At 51.8% G+C, this 15,866-nt stretch overlaps 1 protein-coding gene across 6 annotated transcripts in view; it reads right to left on the reverse strand.

Annotated features, from left to right (window-relative positions):
* The window catches only part of PDGFRA (platelet derived growth factor receptor alpha), a 42,738-nt gene extending 28,787 nt beyond the window's left edge, over window positions 1-13,951 (reverse strand). The window contains exons 1-2 of one of the 6 annotated variants that reach the window (XM_073237604.1): window positions 13,783-13,951; window positions 1,361-1,424 (exon numbers count right to left, since the gene is read on the reverse strand). In XM_073237604.1, the coding sequence (XP_073093705.1) occupies window positions 1,361-1,409 (49 nt within the window). In that variant the 5' untranslated portion in view covers window positions 1,410-1,424; window positions 13,783-13,951. Of the gene's footprint in view, window positions 1-1,360; window positions 1,425-7,080; window positions 7,419-8,027; window positions 8,323-9,610; window positions 10,307-10,767; window positions 10,938-12,194; window positions 12,218-13,782 lie in introns of those variants that run through there. The other 5 variants (XM_073237605.1, XM_073237599.1, XM_073237600.1 and 2 more) reach the window with 5 other exon arrangements.
* Between the last annotated feature and the right edge of the window lie 1,915 nt (window positions 13,952-15,866).

The raw sequence follows: 15,866 nt of genomic DNA on the forward strand, positions 1-15,866 counted from the left end.
GATAACAGCCTACACATCTGCTGAGAGCAGCAAATGCTCCGGAGGCCTCAAGAGGCCCCCCAAGCCCCCCAGACTCACCCCTCCAAACACTCAAATGGATAGAGGACGTCTGATTCCAATTCCATATTTTAGACTCTTATGTGTGACCATAAAATATCCCAGGATGGCATAGGCTCAAACACATATGGTTTCTTTATTGTCCACATTCCCTGCAGAGGTTTCCCTTAGTAAGAAATGGGATGCGAACAGGGGTGGGGAGGCTGAACAAAGCACAAAGCAGATCTGCACTTAGGAATTATGCATCTTTCATTTCTTATGACACTCTGGCATGCCTTCTCCCTAATGACTTCCAGAAACCAAAGCAGGGCAATGTGCATTTTAATTCAAAAATAAGAATAATTAAAGCCCAAGAGTGAAAAGTCTGTGTTCATCTTATAACTTAAAATTCTAGCCTAGCTTCCCCTGTCTATAAAACTGATAGAAGAGGTACTATGACTTAATTAATGGTCAATGGTCTCTAATCTCCCTCTGAGGCCCATGTAGGGATCCCACCCAACTTCAGTGTGTGCCCACTATGTTTCCTGCAGCTTGTTCAGACAGACATTAAGTACATCCGGGTCACCTATTATTCTGTAGACTGGGGGTACTTAGTGGAGTTTAGAACTACACAATCACTGATCTTGCTCAATTTTACCATAGCCATAGAGATCAGACCTAAAGACACTAATAGTCTTATGTTAACTCCTCAGACTAAAAAAACCTTGGTTTCATGGTAAACATATGTAATACGACGTGTCTGGATGAAAACTAAGAAAGTCCAAGAAATATTTCAACAAATGGCACCAATGGTATCCTTTTGGTGGGAAAGAGTTAGTCAGCTTCCCCAAGAGTCAAATATTCTATCAATTAGATTCCAAGAGAAAAGGTGGCTCTCAGATTTTCCAGGCAGTTTAAGCATCTTCCACTTAAGACAGGTCTGACCTAAAGCAGGTATGATTTCCTGCTCAAGAATTTTCTATCATTTATTTCCTTTGAATATTCTTGAGTTTCTCTGATCCACCTCTACTGGAAACCCATATCCCAGGAAAAGAAAGATGTCAGTGGGTAAATGTGTGCTATTATTCCTAACAATTCAATGCCAGGATTAAGATACACTAAATCACCACTGGAGGGCATTCTTTCTTAATTGAAAGTAGTGCAATACAGCCAAGGGAACTGAAGGTCTGTGGTCATTCCATGCCTTTGACTCTCTTAGACTGTGTGTGCAGAGTACAGGTAATGAATGCACTCTCAGAGCACAGAACTCAAAAAACAAGGCTTTCCCCACGACAAGGAACTCGGAGAGGACTTGACTCCATACCTGTGAGCAGACAGCCTGAGACCAGGAGGGCCCGATGGGAAGTCCCCATGGCTCTGGAAAACTGCTAAAGGCAAAAGGCAAACAGAGTGTTAGCCAAAAAACAACCCAGGAGCCTCGTTTTTGTTGTGCTTTGTGCTATGGAAAATGTTAACAGCCTTATTCTAAACAAAAACATCCCAGTTTAAGCTTCACAGTCCAAGCAGTAAGATGCCAAAGACAAAAGAATCAGAAAGCCTGATGGGGCCCCCAGTCACGACAGGAGCCATGTGAAATTGGAATCCTTTTGGATTGCATGCAGCTTTCAAATTCCAAAAAGTCTTACTTTAGTGTCTTGGAATGTGTCCAACAGTACAGGAGAACTGTTCCTTTTAAATCATTTAAATTAAGAATGTGGAAAACAAATAAACATATGTATTTACTCAACTTCCAAAATGGAACTGTTTTCTCTCAAAATAGGTTCATTTGCTCAATGTTTCACTACAGAAAGTACATGAAGGTCACATCCTCTAAGACCTTTAGAAAAGATGCGTGGGCTGCAACAAATATCTTAATATTTAAAAGCCTTTCTGATCTAGAGTTTTGAAAGTCCCACTAACCAATGTCACTTAGAGGATGTCACTGTGTGATACACAGGCCCGTGCCACGTTCAGGCTGGGTTCCCAGCGGGTGCTCTCCTTGGACCTGCTGCACTCATGGTCCGGCTAAACAAGGCACAAGGAGCCTGGGGCGCAGGCCCAGAAAGAGGGGAGAGGAGCCCTGGGCGTGGGCATGGAAGGAGGGGCAAGGAGCCTGGGGCGTGGGCCTGGAAGGAGAAGTGGTAAAGAACGTGGAGAAAGGAGAAGAGACGGTAGAGAAAAGTGTAGCTCAACTCCTGTGTTTCAGGGAATGCAGTAAGATGTTAGATAAAATTCAGTTAATACCAATGATTCGTTTTCACAGTGACGTAACATGACCCATGGAAACCAAGTTCTTGACTCTGATTTCCTGCAACAAAACCTGTTTGCTTAGCAATCATGTATAGAAGAGAAGTGGAGATTGAAACTGAATGACCATAAAAAATGAGTGGGGAAAGCAGTGTGGGCATGAAGAAAGGTGATCAAAGAAAATTAAAGGAGGGAAAAAGTAAAGAGGAACCCAAGTTGCCCTGAGGTAAAATCACTGAAGGTCTGTTCTTATCAACCCTCTGAGAAAAAATCTTTTTTTAATCTTCTTCTTCTTGTCATGCACACACCCACTCACTTTATCTCTGACTCCACTTTCCATATGAAGTCTGATAAAGTGATCTCACTGAAGTCAGTGAAAAGGAACCACGGGCTTGCAGGTGCTGGGGTTGCTGAGCATCCAAGATTCAACTGAAGAGGCCCACTGAGGTCACCTGCAGGGACTGCTCAAAATCCTAACTCGTGCAATGGCACACACTCACGGGAGTTAATCTGTTACCCCACTGACTTTGGAAACTAAGGTGCATATACATGATTGCTAAGCAAACTTTGTCTAAAAAACAAAAGAAAAATGAGGAATTAAATGCATGCCTGTGTTTACCCCTTGGCTTTCCTCCCCCTTTTTGCTTTAAGGTGACAAGGAGGCCTACTTGCAGAAATCAGATTTCTGCTTCACTGAATTCTACCAGCAAAATGGACGAGGAAGAAAGACAGCATAAAATATGGAATGCTCGAAACAGGGAGCGGGGATGGGCTGGATGGGAAAAAATGATGAGTGTTTTCTCCAAGGCAGGAATGAGAAACCAATATTTACTAGACCAAAGTTTTCATGTGTATACCATGTTTATTAATAATAACCCTGTGACATATTTGATTTAAGAAGCCAGTTGGGACTCAGAGAGGTTTAGCAAAGAACCCTAAGTCACACAGTTGGTGGTAAAACCAGGATTCTAACACAAGGACTGTGTGACACAAAAGCCATACTCTCTCCAACCCACCATATGGTGTCTTTCAAGGGAAGACTGATGTTTCAGCCTTGTGTATCTCGACACCCCCCCCCCCACCTCCCTGAAACTATTTCCTAATGCAAATTCGGGCCCTGCTTTCCTTCTCTGCTCACCACAGTGAGGTAAGCACAATTGCAGTGCTGTGAACCCAAATGCAATTTGCACAATGCTGGCTGGCTGATGGCTTCTGAGGGTCCTGAAATGTGCCTGGGGAAGCAGGGTTTCCTCGCTGCTGCGGTGATGGGCACAGCGGGCCCCAGAGTCAGGCTGGCCAGCCTGATTTACCACAATTAGCAGTAAAGGCCTGTGTGTTTGCACATATAAATATCAGCCTCCCACTGATAATCCACTTAGCAAACTTCAAAGCAGCGCTCCAGAAGCAGCTTGATGTCTTGGGTTTTTATCACATTTATATCCTGTATTTCTTCAGCAGGGCTTGCCAATGATGCATCTTTAAAGCATTCCCAAGCTTAAGGGAAAGGCTCGCTGCTTTTACAGGGCAGACTCTGAAGAGCGTTTTGCCTGGGCCCAGCCCCTCACCCCAGATTTCCTTCTGTGAGCCCAGACACACTGGACCGGCTGCCAGAAAGGATTATTTACTGACATACAAAGTGGGCAATGAAAACAGGGCCTCAGAGCAAGCGATAATGCTATGAACACTGGAAATCAACATGTGTTGCTTAAGATTTCAAACTCTCTTCTCTAGTAAGAGTGGTTCCCTGAAATGCAGGCGTATTTGTGAAATGTCATGTCATTACTCATCTATAATTCAGACAATTTACTCGTTAATAATTGTAGTGTTTGCCCAACAGGGAGTTAATGGAAGACAAGGGGAGAGGATGGAGGCCTCCCTCCCTGTTGCCTGGCTGGGTAGTCCTACTTGCTGTTTCAGGTGCTTTTCTACTCTGGGAGTAAATGCTCATCCTTAATCAGTAACCCCTATCCTGGAGCTTATCCAAAAGTCAGATGTGCAAATGTACGTAACTGAGGTTACAAATTCAGAGAAACATAGCACGTTATGAGTCAGCAAAAAACAAATCACTTTGCAAGGAAGAACAATGGACTTAATCCAAATTTTTGTTTTAAAACAATAATTTCTCTCATGCCAACTGTAAGTTGGACTTCAGTCTCAGTCCTTTATGATCATAACTTAAAATGCATTGTCATAAGATACTGAAACAAATAGGGAAAAGAGATTTCTGCCATAGTCACACCCACGCCAGTGACTTCTTGTCCCCCCAATCCCCATTATCTTGTCCTTCTCATTCCTCCTCTCAGAAGAGATGGTGGCAATCACAGTGGACTAGGCTGTGGTCCTATATCTGACACTTAGTCCATCTCTCGAAATCAGTTTCTTTTTCTGTAAACTGAGACTAGTAACACCTGGCTTGCTGACTTCCCTAACTGCATTACTTACAAAGATTAAATTATATCGTTTAATCTAAAGTGCTTTGGGAACTGCAGCTATGGGTTTTCATAATGACTCTTTTGTTGTGAACTCCTACAATATTTTAGATGAGAGAGACATCAGAGTGGCTACTTCAACTTCTACTTACTGAGAAAGTCAGACCCAAAGGCTATCTGACTTGCCCTACATCACCTGCACAGACAAGTGGATCTGAACTCAAATTTAGCAAAGGCCTGGTGTAGCTATCAAGACGACCGAGCCAATATATACAGTCACAGAAGCAGAGAAACATCAGTTTTCAGCCTCTATTCTTTAACAGGTTGCGGTCTCTGTATCTGCAACAGATGCAAAGAGCCATTAAGTGTGACTATCAGCAAAGACACCATGCTAAACTGGAGGAAATGGAGAGCAAGCAATGCAGGGCCACTGTTTCCAGACCGAAGAGCACAGCGTTCTTTTCATAAAGCTGCCAGCCAGCTTGCCCATCACCAACTGCACAATGCATCCTACTGCAGAACCACTGCATATTGTATTTCACTCCACCCTGGCATGATTAAAGGCCACAGGAGACTCTCTCACAGTCCCAAGAGCCACTGACGACTTCAAGATTCAGAGTCTCAGGTTCAGTTAATTTCAGCTCTCCTAAGTTAACTCTAACTGTGAAAATTACATACCCTGCTTTTTCCCTGTGACAGATGTTCTACTCAGACTTGTAACTGCAGCCCAGGCAATCTAAAGGATGGTCCACCCTGGCGGCAACTTCACAGAGGGTGTGTTACCAGGATCTGCACAGCACCAGATCCTGTTTTGTTGTTTTGATCTCTCTGAGCTCCATTAGACATTCCAGTGATGGGCGGGATTGGAGAAGTTTTACATAGGAGCATTTTATGGGACATTTTGAGCTCTTCAAACTTTCTGCTCTCCCTGTACCAGATATTTAGTCATGTTAGACTAAGATAGCACTTCCTTTTGATTGTCACTAAACTGGTGTGACTCCTAATGAAACAACCTTGGGTTTGGAAGCTTGTGGTACACTTGAGATCAAGATCACCAGGCCCCAAACACTAGAGCTTCACTCATAAAGGGAAATTCGAACACCCAACCTATCTTCTTCACGGGTCTGCTCTGATAATCAGATATGGTAGGTCAGCCCTTTGCTCATTACATAAATGCAAATGATTAAGGTGCAAAACTACATAAAGGCCTACAAAGTATATGTAGTCAGGCCATTGATTCTTGCAGCTTTACAAGAAAAGAAGCCCAATCACCATCTTCCACTTGGTCCTACCAAACAAAAAATGCATCCTCTGATGTCAAGAATCTCCCGCGGAGCCCACTGCCGCAGACGGTAGCTGCAGTTCTCAAGTATGGCCAGCAGATGGAAGTGTTGATCCAAGGACCTGCATTCGGGGTTCGCGCGAACGCAGATGCCGCTACTGTACATCAAGTTCTGTACTAAAATGTCCCAGATCTTAACTTCCAATATCTTCTTTTCTTTAATTATACTTTCAGGTTTCGTGGTGACCTCAGTTCGAAGCCCACAGAGCAGAAGCAGGAGCTGGGAAACTGCTGCCGAAAATGCGTAACTCCCCGCTGGGCCCCAGAGGAATGCCCTGACGCACAGGGCCCAGCGAGGTCCGCGGCGGCAGTGGGGTCTCGCGGGCCAGGAGCGGCGCTGCCAGCCCGGCCGCAGAGGTTCAGCAGGCACAGCAGGAAAGGCTCCTCGAGAAGAGGTTGGGTGGTTCGGGGTTTTGTTAGCCAGCGCGCTCCTCACCTCGGAGTCCACTCACTAGCTGCAGGCAGACCACCTGGGCCGCCGGGGCGGGGTCCGCGACACCGTTGTCCGGCCCGCGCCGCCCAATCTGTTCTGCTGTCACCCCTCGTAAACCCACGCGGCGGGGACCGCGACGGCCACTCGGCCCGGGGGTCGAGTGCTGAACGGGAACGACTGTTCCCGCGGCACAACAACGCAGGAGGGTAACACAAACAAGCCACAGGCCGCCTGCGCGGCCGGAGAGCGTGCGAGGTGCTTGAAAACAACAAACCCCCACCAGTCCCTGAGAGAGCCTACGTCCTCCGTTTCTCCCACATTTAATTCTAACGAGACCCCTACTCTATTCCCAAACCCGGTGCCCTCCGCCCCCTCTCGCCCACCCGGCGCCTGCCGGGCCCACACAATGCCTGCGGGTCGCCTCTCTGAGCCTCCAGAAGGAGGAGAGGTGGCCGAGGTTAGTCTTCCTGGGGCCGCCTGGGTCTCCGCACAGAGCTCCGACGCGGCTGCGACGCCGAGCGCCCGAGGCTGGCGGCGAGCGAGACCGCGCTCGGGAAGCTCGCTAGAGGGCGCAGCAGCCCCGCAAATCTTACCCGCACGGCTCCCTGGCAGCTGCCCGCCGGCCGCTCAGGCTCCGGGTCCCCGACAGCTCACCGGGACGGCGGCTCGACCACTTCGCCGGGGAGGCTCTGTGCCGGCACCGCCCGGCCTCCAGCCTCCAGCCCCCAGCCCCGCCGCACCCGCCACACCCACACAGACACCGGCGCGGGCCTCTCCCCCTCCCGCCGCCTCCACGCCCTGGGCTGCTCGGTCACCACAGGATTGGCGGCGGCGACCACCCGCTCCGGGCTTTAGCGCCCCTCTCCGCCGCTCTCCTGGCCTCAGAGCTGCAGCGGACGCTGTGCCCCAGGCTCGACGTTTGGCGTTTGCATTGTTTTCGCCTGAGACCTGAAAGGGGGCTGGACGGGGTGGAGGGAGAGGGGCCCGGAGGGGTGGAGGGAGAGGGACCGAGGGGTTTAGGGTTACAGTGGCGCGCGAGCGCCTCCTGTGGGCCCGAAACCGACACGGCCGGGGATAGCTGCCTGCCAGAAGGCCGAGCTCGCCGAGACTGCGCCCCCATCGGCTCTAAAAACCCGGCCACCCCTGCGCCCCACTAGCCAGACGCTCGCCTCGGCCGCGGCTGCCCAGCACCCGCAAGCGCCCGCCTGCGCCTCCCTTTTGCGGGAAGGGGAAGATGACTGTAGGCAGGGAAGGGAGTGCCCCAAGTCCGAGGTCCTCTTTATCCCCTCCGATTCTCGTTTCCAACCGATCCCTGTCTCACTGTTCAGTTTTAAACAAAAGGGAATGCCGCTGTGCCACTTCAGCAAAAGACAAGCACCGGCAGAGCGCGGACTACTGCGCAGTGGGGAAAAACAGGTCGCCCCGGCGCTGCATGCCGCGCTAAGAGCAAGCCCTCAGGACCTCCCCATCCTCACACCCCGACAGCAGATACTGCGCGCAGACCCCGCGAGACCGGAGGGAGGGACGCTGAGTGTCGCACCTTTTGGTCACCGAAGCAAGCTATTAACTTTCCCCTCAGAACCGCCGCTTTTCCATCAGCAATAAGTAACCCTGTTGCGGATCCCGGAGGCCACAGGGCTCCCCAAGCTCAGGGGTCTGCAGCAAGGCGCTGGCCACCACGTCCCCAGGTCGCGTCCTGGAGCTGCGCACCGCCCACGGCCGGTCCTCAGGAGGCACAAAACGGGCCCGCCTCGGCGCCAGACGCGTTTGCAGCTGGAAAGCCCAGCCCAATGCTCCTCCCCTTGCACCCCTCCTCAGTCTGCGCCCGGGAAAGAAAGCCGACTTGGGGCCGAGAGCCCGGGCTCTGCTTCGGGTCCATCTCGATCTACGCAAGGGCTGAGGGGCAGCTACCTTCCCGGTGCCACTCTTCGTCCTCCCTGCACACAACAGCGTTCTCGGTACTCCAATCCCGTAGTCCAGCTACACTTGGTTCAAACAAAAAGCAAGACTGTTGAAGAGCCCGAAGCAAGGGCTGACTAGGGAAGCAAAGAGGATGGTCGGGCCCTGGCCTGTTGGAAAGTGGGGAAGAACCCCCTTTATCTTGAGGACTCTGGAAAGAAGGAAGCCTAGGGGAAAGGAATGCATGAAGCAGCACCAGGGTCCGGGTGGGTCAGATGGGGATCGGGCGGGTCGGGGGGTGTTAAAACCAGAGCCGGCGAGGCAGCGGAGGAGGTGCGCACGCCGGGAGCTTCCCGTCCTCCTCTCCAGAGGCCCCCGGGCTTGCTGGACTCTGGGGTGTTAATCCAGAGAGCTGTGCGGCAGATGGTCTCGCCGCGTTTGCTCTAAAAAGCTGCCCAGTTCTGGTCGGGAGCGACCGCGGCGAGGCGAGTAGGTCCAAAACCTTGAGCAATTCGGCTGCGGAGCCAAAAAGCCATTTCCCACACAGCACAGCCCGGGGCTTTTCCAGGCGGCTTGGCCGGCAGCGGAGCATCCGGACGTGATAAGGGCTGTCCACGCTCCCTCTCCCACTCCGGTTTGCCTCTCAGCGAGCTGGAGTGGGTGGCAAGTTCTCCCTGGCACTCCTGCACTTTCTGCGGTCTTAGCAAGGCTTTGGGAGCAAAGTGTGGGGCGGGCGCTGCTGGCTGAGAGACGGACGGAGGATATACAGACAGCCTGGCACTTCCTTCCCGGCTAAGAGGCTGGGTCAGGCCACTGGCAGCTCTCGCACACCTGGCCAGGCGACCCAGGCTCCTGGCCCTCTCGGGCAGCCGTACTGCGGCCGGGCCACGCGACCCTGTCAGAACGGAACCCCTGGTCCCAGCAGTAACTGAGCCAAGTGGCGCTGCCGGGAGAAGTTAATCTCACTCGTAAAAGCCGATTTCCACGGGGATAGGTGGTGGAGAAAGGAGAGGCGAGAGGAGACCACTCCGAAATGGGCAGGGAGAACGGGGCAGAGAGTGGAATAAAGACAGAGGCCACTGGAGAGGTTGAAGCAGCGCAGCACGAGTGCAGGCGGCGAGTGCCACACATCCCAACGCAGAAAGGGACACAGGAGGAAATGTTCAGGTCTCGGGTACCGGAGGGAGCTAGTAAGGCAGTTCGCCTCCCGCCTTTGCATCTTACCTGGGAACCGAGTTTCTCCGTTTGGAGTTTTCCTTAACTTCCCCACGAGAAGTTCACCGCTTTTTTGGCGACCTTCCTTCTTTCCTTACTGCCTCCGGGGCTGGTCAGCAGCAGAGTGCCCCGCCTTTGCAGAAACAAGTCCACCGAGGAAGGGGGCGCGCAGGGACGGGTCGGGGTGGGGGGTACACCGGCACAAAGTGAGCCCCTTGGAGCACAGTTCGAAATTACTCAAATCCCAGTTGTTGGAATGCGAGGCGACGACGACTTCTTCACTCGGGACCAAATGGGTGTGTCATTACTACAGACCGCCTGCCCGTCTGCCTGCGCCGCTTCGCCCCTGCGCTGGGGAGCGCAATCCGAGCGCACTGCGGGGCCGGTGCCCGCTCTCCCTCGCACGTCACTGATCCCACAGACCGCTGGGGAACTCCCTAAACCCTCGTCCCTCTGAGCCCGCTCTACGGGTCTTGCAGACACTACCGTAGTGTTGAGACTCGCCCATCCAAACGCCAGTAATTACCAGCCCTCGGTCGGAGCCATGTGCACCCGGCGAGCACGCAAAGTCCAGCCTTCTCCAGCCGAGCCCTTCACGCCTCCCCTCCTCCTACTCCTGCCGCCGACTCGGCGCTCCTCTCTCCCCACCTCCCCCGATCCTCCTGCCGCGCTCCGCTCTACTGGCTGCGGCGCTGTCCCGCCAGACCGCGGGCGAGAAATGAAAATACTCATTAGAAACCTGTCGCCTTCCAGGACCCACTGCCAAGAGAGGGCAAACACCTCCGCCCCCGCTTCCAGCATTACTTGGTGCTTGTCCCAGTGTGCTCGAATACCACCCCCAACCCCAAAAGAAACCTCAAATATGTAAGCCTAAACAATTTCTTTGGGAGGCCATAGAGTTGTTAGAAAAACACCACTTTTAAAAATAGGCCTGGAAAATGTTTTTTGTTTTTTTTTATCCCTAGACTTTGGAACTCTGGTTATCTTTCCTCCAAGTTAAGTTTATTCAAAATAGATTACTCTATGGACACAACTGGAATTCAACTGCAATTCTTTTTTTCTCATCGCCCAAAGTTTGAGTAAAGTTACTTCATTTCTTCTGGCCCAAAGGGCCCGATCAAGGACCTCTCTTAGAAACAAGAAATCATTTTTTCCTCCTCCCTTACCTTCTCCTCCTATGTCAATTCACAATAAAAATCCTACATATGGAGCAAAAAGTATATCCACAGCCTCCAGTCCTCTCTGTAGTCTTTCTTCTGTTTCTCTCCCTCTAGCTCCAACTGTAATGGGCTCAAAAACCGCTTTTTGTAATTGATTCAATGTTATAGTCCATCCTTCTAAAACTAATCATTTGCTCTAAGTAAATAGCTGTCAGGAAATGACACCCCCCCCCCCACGCGGCCTCTTCAAAATAAAAGTTTCCCTACAACTCCGTGCGCTCTGAATCTCTCAGCCTCCAGATTGCGCCGTCCGCTTTCCGCTCTTACTCAATCAGGGGGTCCAGCCCCAACCCCCAGACTTCGACAACAACTAGGAGGAGGAGAGAAGCAGACCAGATGGGGTGGGGGTGATGGAAAGGGGAGGTGTTGATGGTCTGCCGGGAAGAGGTTCGTGAAAATACAAACTGCCCATCATTTCCAGACTGAGTTTGCCTCCTGATTTGGGGGATATTTAACTACACTACTGTGTTGCTTTGAATACCCTTTGAAAGGAAGAAAAGAACACGTAAAATTGCTGTTCACGCCCAGAGAGATATAAATCTGGAATCAAGACGGTCCCCTTCTGTACAAATTTCTAACCCAAATAGAAATCTCCAAGCGGTTGCGCTGTTTTGAACCTGGGCTCTTTTCAGGGAAAGTGTCGTGTGGTTGCTAATCCTTTTATGAGACAAAGCAAACTGTTGAGTCCAATATGAAAATAATGGAATTTTTTCTTTCAAAAAGGGTTTGTAAGAGGGTACAGAGAATCGAGGGTCTGCGTAGACGTTCTCCGACAGAACGACCTTTACTCCTTTGCAGCCACTTATCTTGTCGTGCCTTTGTTTTCGGGGTTATCTGGGCGAGGCTGTCCTGGTTTCTATCATGCACACAGAAAGGCCCACGCTTGGGCGTTTGGGGAATTGTCCACACAACAAGCATGCCACCCCCGCGTTACTTCACTTTCCCGCGTTCCCCCCAGCCGCGTGGGTCCGACCTTCCCAATGCCCTGCGGTTGACAGCGGGGCCCCAAACCCTATGCCCAATGCGTGAGGCGACAGCGCCCGGGGAGAACGATCTTGCTCGCGAAGGAAAGGGGGCGCTGACGCTCCAGGAACCAGACCTGCGCGGAGAGGGGCCGGCGAGCTAGAGTGGGGGAGGGGAACGCGTCCCCTTCCGCGCCTTCTCTAAGTTTGATTTCGCTTTCAAGGTGGAGGGGTTCATTATCCCCACACGCATCTCCCCGCACTCAGAATGGCTCGGACGGCCAAAATGAGCCTGGAACGTCAGACAACAACGTCAGACAGCCATCACCTCCCTCTCCTCAGGAGGGTGGCGGCGGAAGGGCTGGCAGGAAAGGGTCACAGAAAAGTGCTCCAAGGGGTGCTGTACTTAACTGGAACGGGCTCCGGGAGTGTCAGCCTCGGGAAGACTCCTGGGGCTGAGCTGGGGGCCTCATTCTACCAGTCCTGCTGAGCTGGGGGCCCCATTCTACCAGTCCTTCTGCGCGCCCGCCTCTCGTGCATCTTCAGGGTGACTGCGTTGCTCAGTATTACTTCCACATGTTCCTTCAGGAAATCACTGAAGGCAAATCTATGAACAGCCCCTTGTTCGAAATACTAACAGGATACCGTAATGTTTGTAGATAATGAACGGGGCCTGACGACCCTCAAATAAATCTGTACGGAATAATAGGAAAAAGCTGTTTGCTGGCTGTCTTGCAACTAATGAAAACAAGTTGAGATCTACGTTTTTATACCAAGTACCCAGGAGAGTAGGAGGTGAGGCAAGGACCTACCCAGGAAGGCTTGCTCTGCTTCCAGGGAACTGCCAGCCCAGTCGCGCTGGGGTCTCGTGAAAGCAAGGCCCCAGCGCTCCCCGCCCACAAATGGTAACTTAACAGTTCATTTCAGTGACGCATAAAGGGGCTCGAAAAGCAGGCTACGCTGAGTGTCTTCGGGCCGTAACTTCTCGCAGGTTTAAAGCAGTGAGAATGGATGAGCAAGTGAGCGCCCAGTTGTCCTTCTGGTAGTAATTACCTGCCTAATTTGAAAGATGCCTTTGTTATGATCATTAACAAACATTTGCTAAAGGTTTCCATGTGTGACATTCCAGAAGGTTTAAAGGACTGGGGAACTGACTCCCGGGATAGCGCACCGGTGGGGGGTGGCGCAGGGAAGCAAATGGTTCGGCCGAACAAAAATGGAGAGAGGTCAACATCTGCCTTCCTTGCAAAAGCAAAATAAACCCTGTGGTCAGGAGCAACCTCGGGGCTGCAGGCCCTCGGAAAGAGGCGGTTGGTTCCTTAAAAGAAGCCCTGCCCGCGCAGCCCCCCGCCACACCGCCCCGCCCACTCCCCTAGGCGGGTTTGAATCTAGCTCCCCGCCCACTACCACCCCGCAGAAGCTGCGGGAGAGGTCTGGTCGGCGCGCATCGGCCTGCCGGCGTGTGGGGCGGGGGCCTGCCCAGCAGCGCTTCTCCCGTGTTGTTCTAAGATCTCTCCAGATTGCTCCCCCGACGCCCGGGGTCCTGGGTGGTCCTAGAACCTCAGCAGGCTGGAAGCGCTGCCTGATCAAGGCAGACTGCGGGGTCTTTTCTCTTCCTTGGCTTCTGCCTGGGGCACCGCGGGGAGTCAGGCCACCCTATGCGCTGCGGGAGTGGACTTTGCCGGCCTTGGCCGCTGTGCGAGGGTCCCAGGCCGAACCCGAACTTTGATTTTCAACCTTTAGTGCTTTTCCTTTGAGGGATCATCATGGGGTTAGGAATGAGGATTTTCTCCCCAAACCGGAGTCCAGGCAGCTCTGACCCTCAGGAAAGAGGCCCAACTGCGGAGCTGAGCTGGAAGGGCAAGCTCGGTGAAAGAGGTTTGCAGCGCAGTGTTTGGGGCACGGCCTCGCACATCTAGGCCCGCAGGCGACAGGAAGTTGGGTGCAAGGCATAGAGATAAAATACAACCAGCCATCAGAAAGAGGCCCTCAAACTTACCTACAACCAAATCAAAATGTTCCGTGTGAGCAAACCCCAATCTGCTCGGCCCTGCCCTCCGGGCCCGCTCTCCCCCTCGGCGGCAGCCCTGGGCCTCACACCTTCGGCTTTGGAGGGCGTGTCCGGCTTAGCTGGCTCTTTGCTTCTCCCCTGCCTCTTTGCTCTCCAGCTCCACGCCCCCACAAATCTGTCCTTGGAGAATTCAGAAGGTCCTTTTGCTGTAGAAGACTACGGTTGTAGCAGCTATCAAAGCCGTTAGTGATGAAAATCACATTTAAACAAACTTGTGATTTTTTTTTTTTCTCCAAATGAAGTGGATAGGGTGGAGGCCCATTTCTAGCTTCAGGATTTGAAAACGACGGGCCGGTTTGTGGTTTGCAAAAGAAAACGGCGCCAACTGCCCCTTCCCCCACTCCTTCAATTCTTGACTACGCCAGGGGGAGCGGCCTCTCTGGGCCCGTCGAAGGCACCGTGGTCGCAAAGACTCGGGGGAGGGAGGAGGCGTGCGGATGTGGCGCCCAGATGTGGAGACTCGCGGGAGAGGAGCGAGGACTCCGCCCTTGCCTCGGATCTGCCCCAGCTGAGGCTTGGAAGCTTACGCTCAGAATGCAGAGGCCCGAGTCTTGGAAAAGCAGCAGGAAGAGTTCTCTAACGGGGTCCGAACTGGAGAGTGTAATGGACCTGACGGTTTTCTCTCCAGGACTTCTGGCACACTCCTTCCCTGGTGGCTGGCTGCCTACGTGTGCCGGGTGTCTTCTGGCTTCCTTGGGGCGCTCTCTCCAGAGATTTGTCTCCAGAGAGAAGTAGAAAACAGTTCTCTTTGGCTGATGGCCGGTGACAGCTGCCCGCCTCCTAGGGCTCCTAAGGCCATAGCCTGCCTACTGACCTGCGGACCAGGGTCTGTGACCCACACAGACCAGGTGGGCCTATGGCCCAAAGTCGGGAAACATGGTAGGACTGGACCCCCTCTAGAGCTGGATTTTTTTGATACCCTTATTTTAGGGAGAGAGCCCCACTTCCTCAATCTACTTTTGTGCCTCCGACTCCCCCACCTCCTCTTTAGACCTTAGCTTTTAGTTACTTTTAATTTGAAAACCCAAGTGAAGGGAGAGGGAGGGAATGATTGGGAGGTCTGCTCTTTATTAGGGGCCTCAGAGTCCAGCTTTCCAACACACAGCTGTGGTTTGGGAGGGGAAGGAGGGCTGGCTCTGTTTAGGTCAGCCTGACTGAAGAAAGGGCCTTGTCCTCTGGAAGTCTCAGGAGTACAGCAAGACCCTGTGATGTTTAAAAAGAAAAAGAAAAAAAATTCCAGCGGAGGTGGTATAAAGTGGAAAGCCAGTGGAACCTGGGTTCCATAATTACATTAATTATAGTATGTAAGTTTTAATATGATCTACATTAGTTAGAGTATTACTTAATCCCCAAGACAACCCTGTGGGTTGTACATGATTACCCCCATTTAATAGATGAGCAAACAAAGTCAGAAGGGTTAAGCAATTTGCATACAGCAGTGCCAGGATCTGCTTAACCATGCCCCGCTTCCCGTTACTGCATGCTATGGTCAAGACAAGTTGTGTCCTTAGCCTCAGTTTCCTCATCTGTATGAATGAATATAATGTCTGCATTACGTCCCTGGATTATTGTGACAACTAAATGAGTTGATGCATATGAAGCCCAGAAAGGAGCAAAATAAATTTTACCATTCTCTTTCTTCTTCAGGCTTTTCCACAGGCAAGGTTAGGCACTGTTACCTCATCCCCAGTTCGCTTGGATTGACCCCAAGAGCTAGGTGAAGGCTAATCTAGTTCTCTATTTCATTTTCCCAATTAAGGGTGGGGTGGGGAGTACCTTGGTTCCCAGCTATTACTCCTGAATGTCTGAGGCCTGCTCAAAAACCAGTCCGTGGGCAGGAAGACAGGTGGAGGTGTATCCACGAAGGATCAGAAAAAGCAACTGAAAATGAGACGACGAGTCTGGCATCACTAGCGAAGGGTTTGTAAGGAAGCCAGGAAGGAGAACACTGAGGCCTCAGCTCGGAATCTAGAGTACAGACCGTGAGGGAGCCCCATGGGTGTCCTGTGGGG

This window comes from Manis javanica, chromosome 5, assembly GCF_040802235.1.
Source record: "Manis javanica isolate MJ-LG chromosome 5, MJ_LKY, whole genome shotgun sequence".
Taxonomy (NCBI): domain Eukaryota; kingdom Metazoa; phylum Chordata; class Mammalia; order Pholidota; family Manidae; genus Manis; species Manis javanica.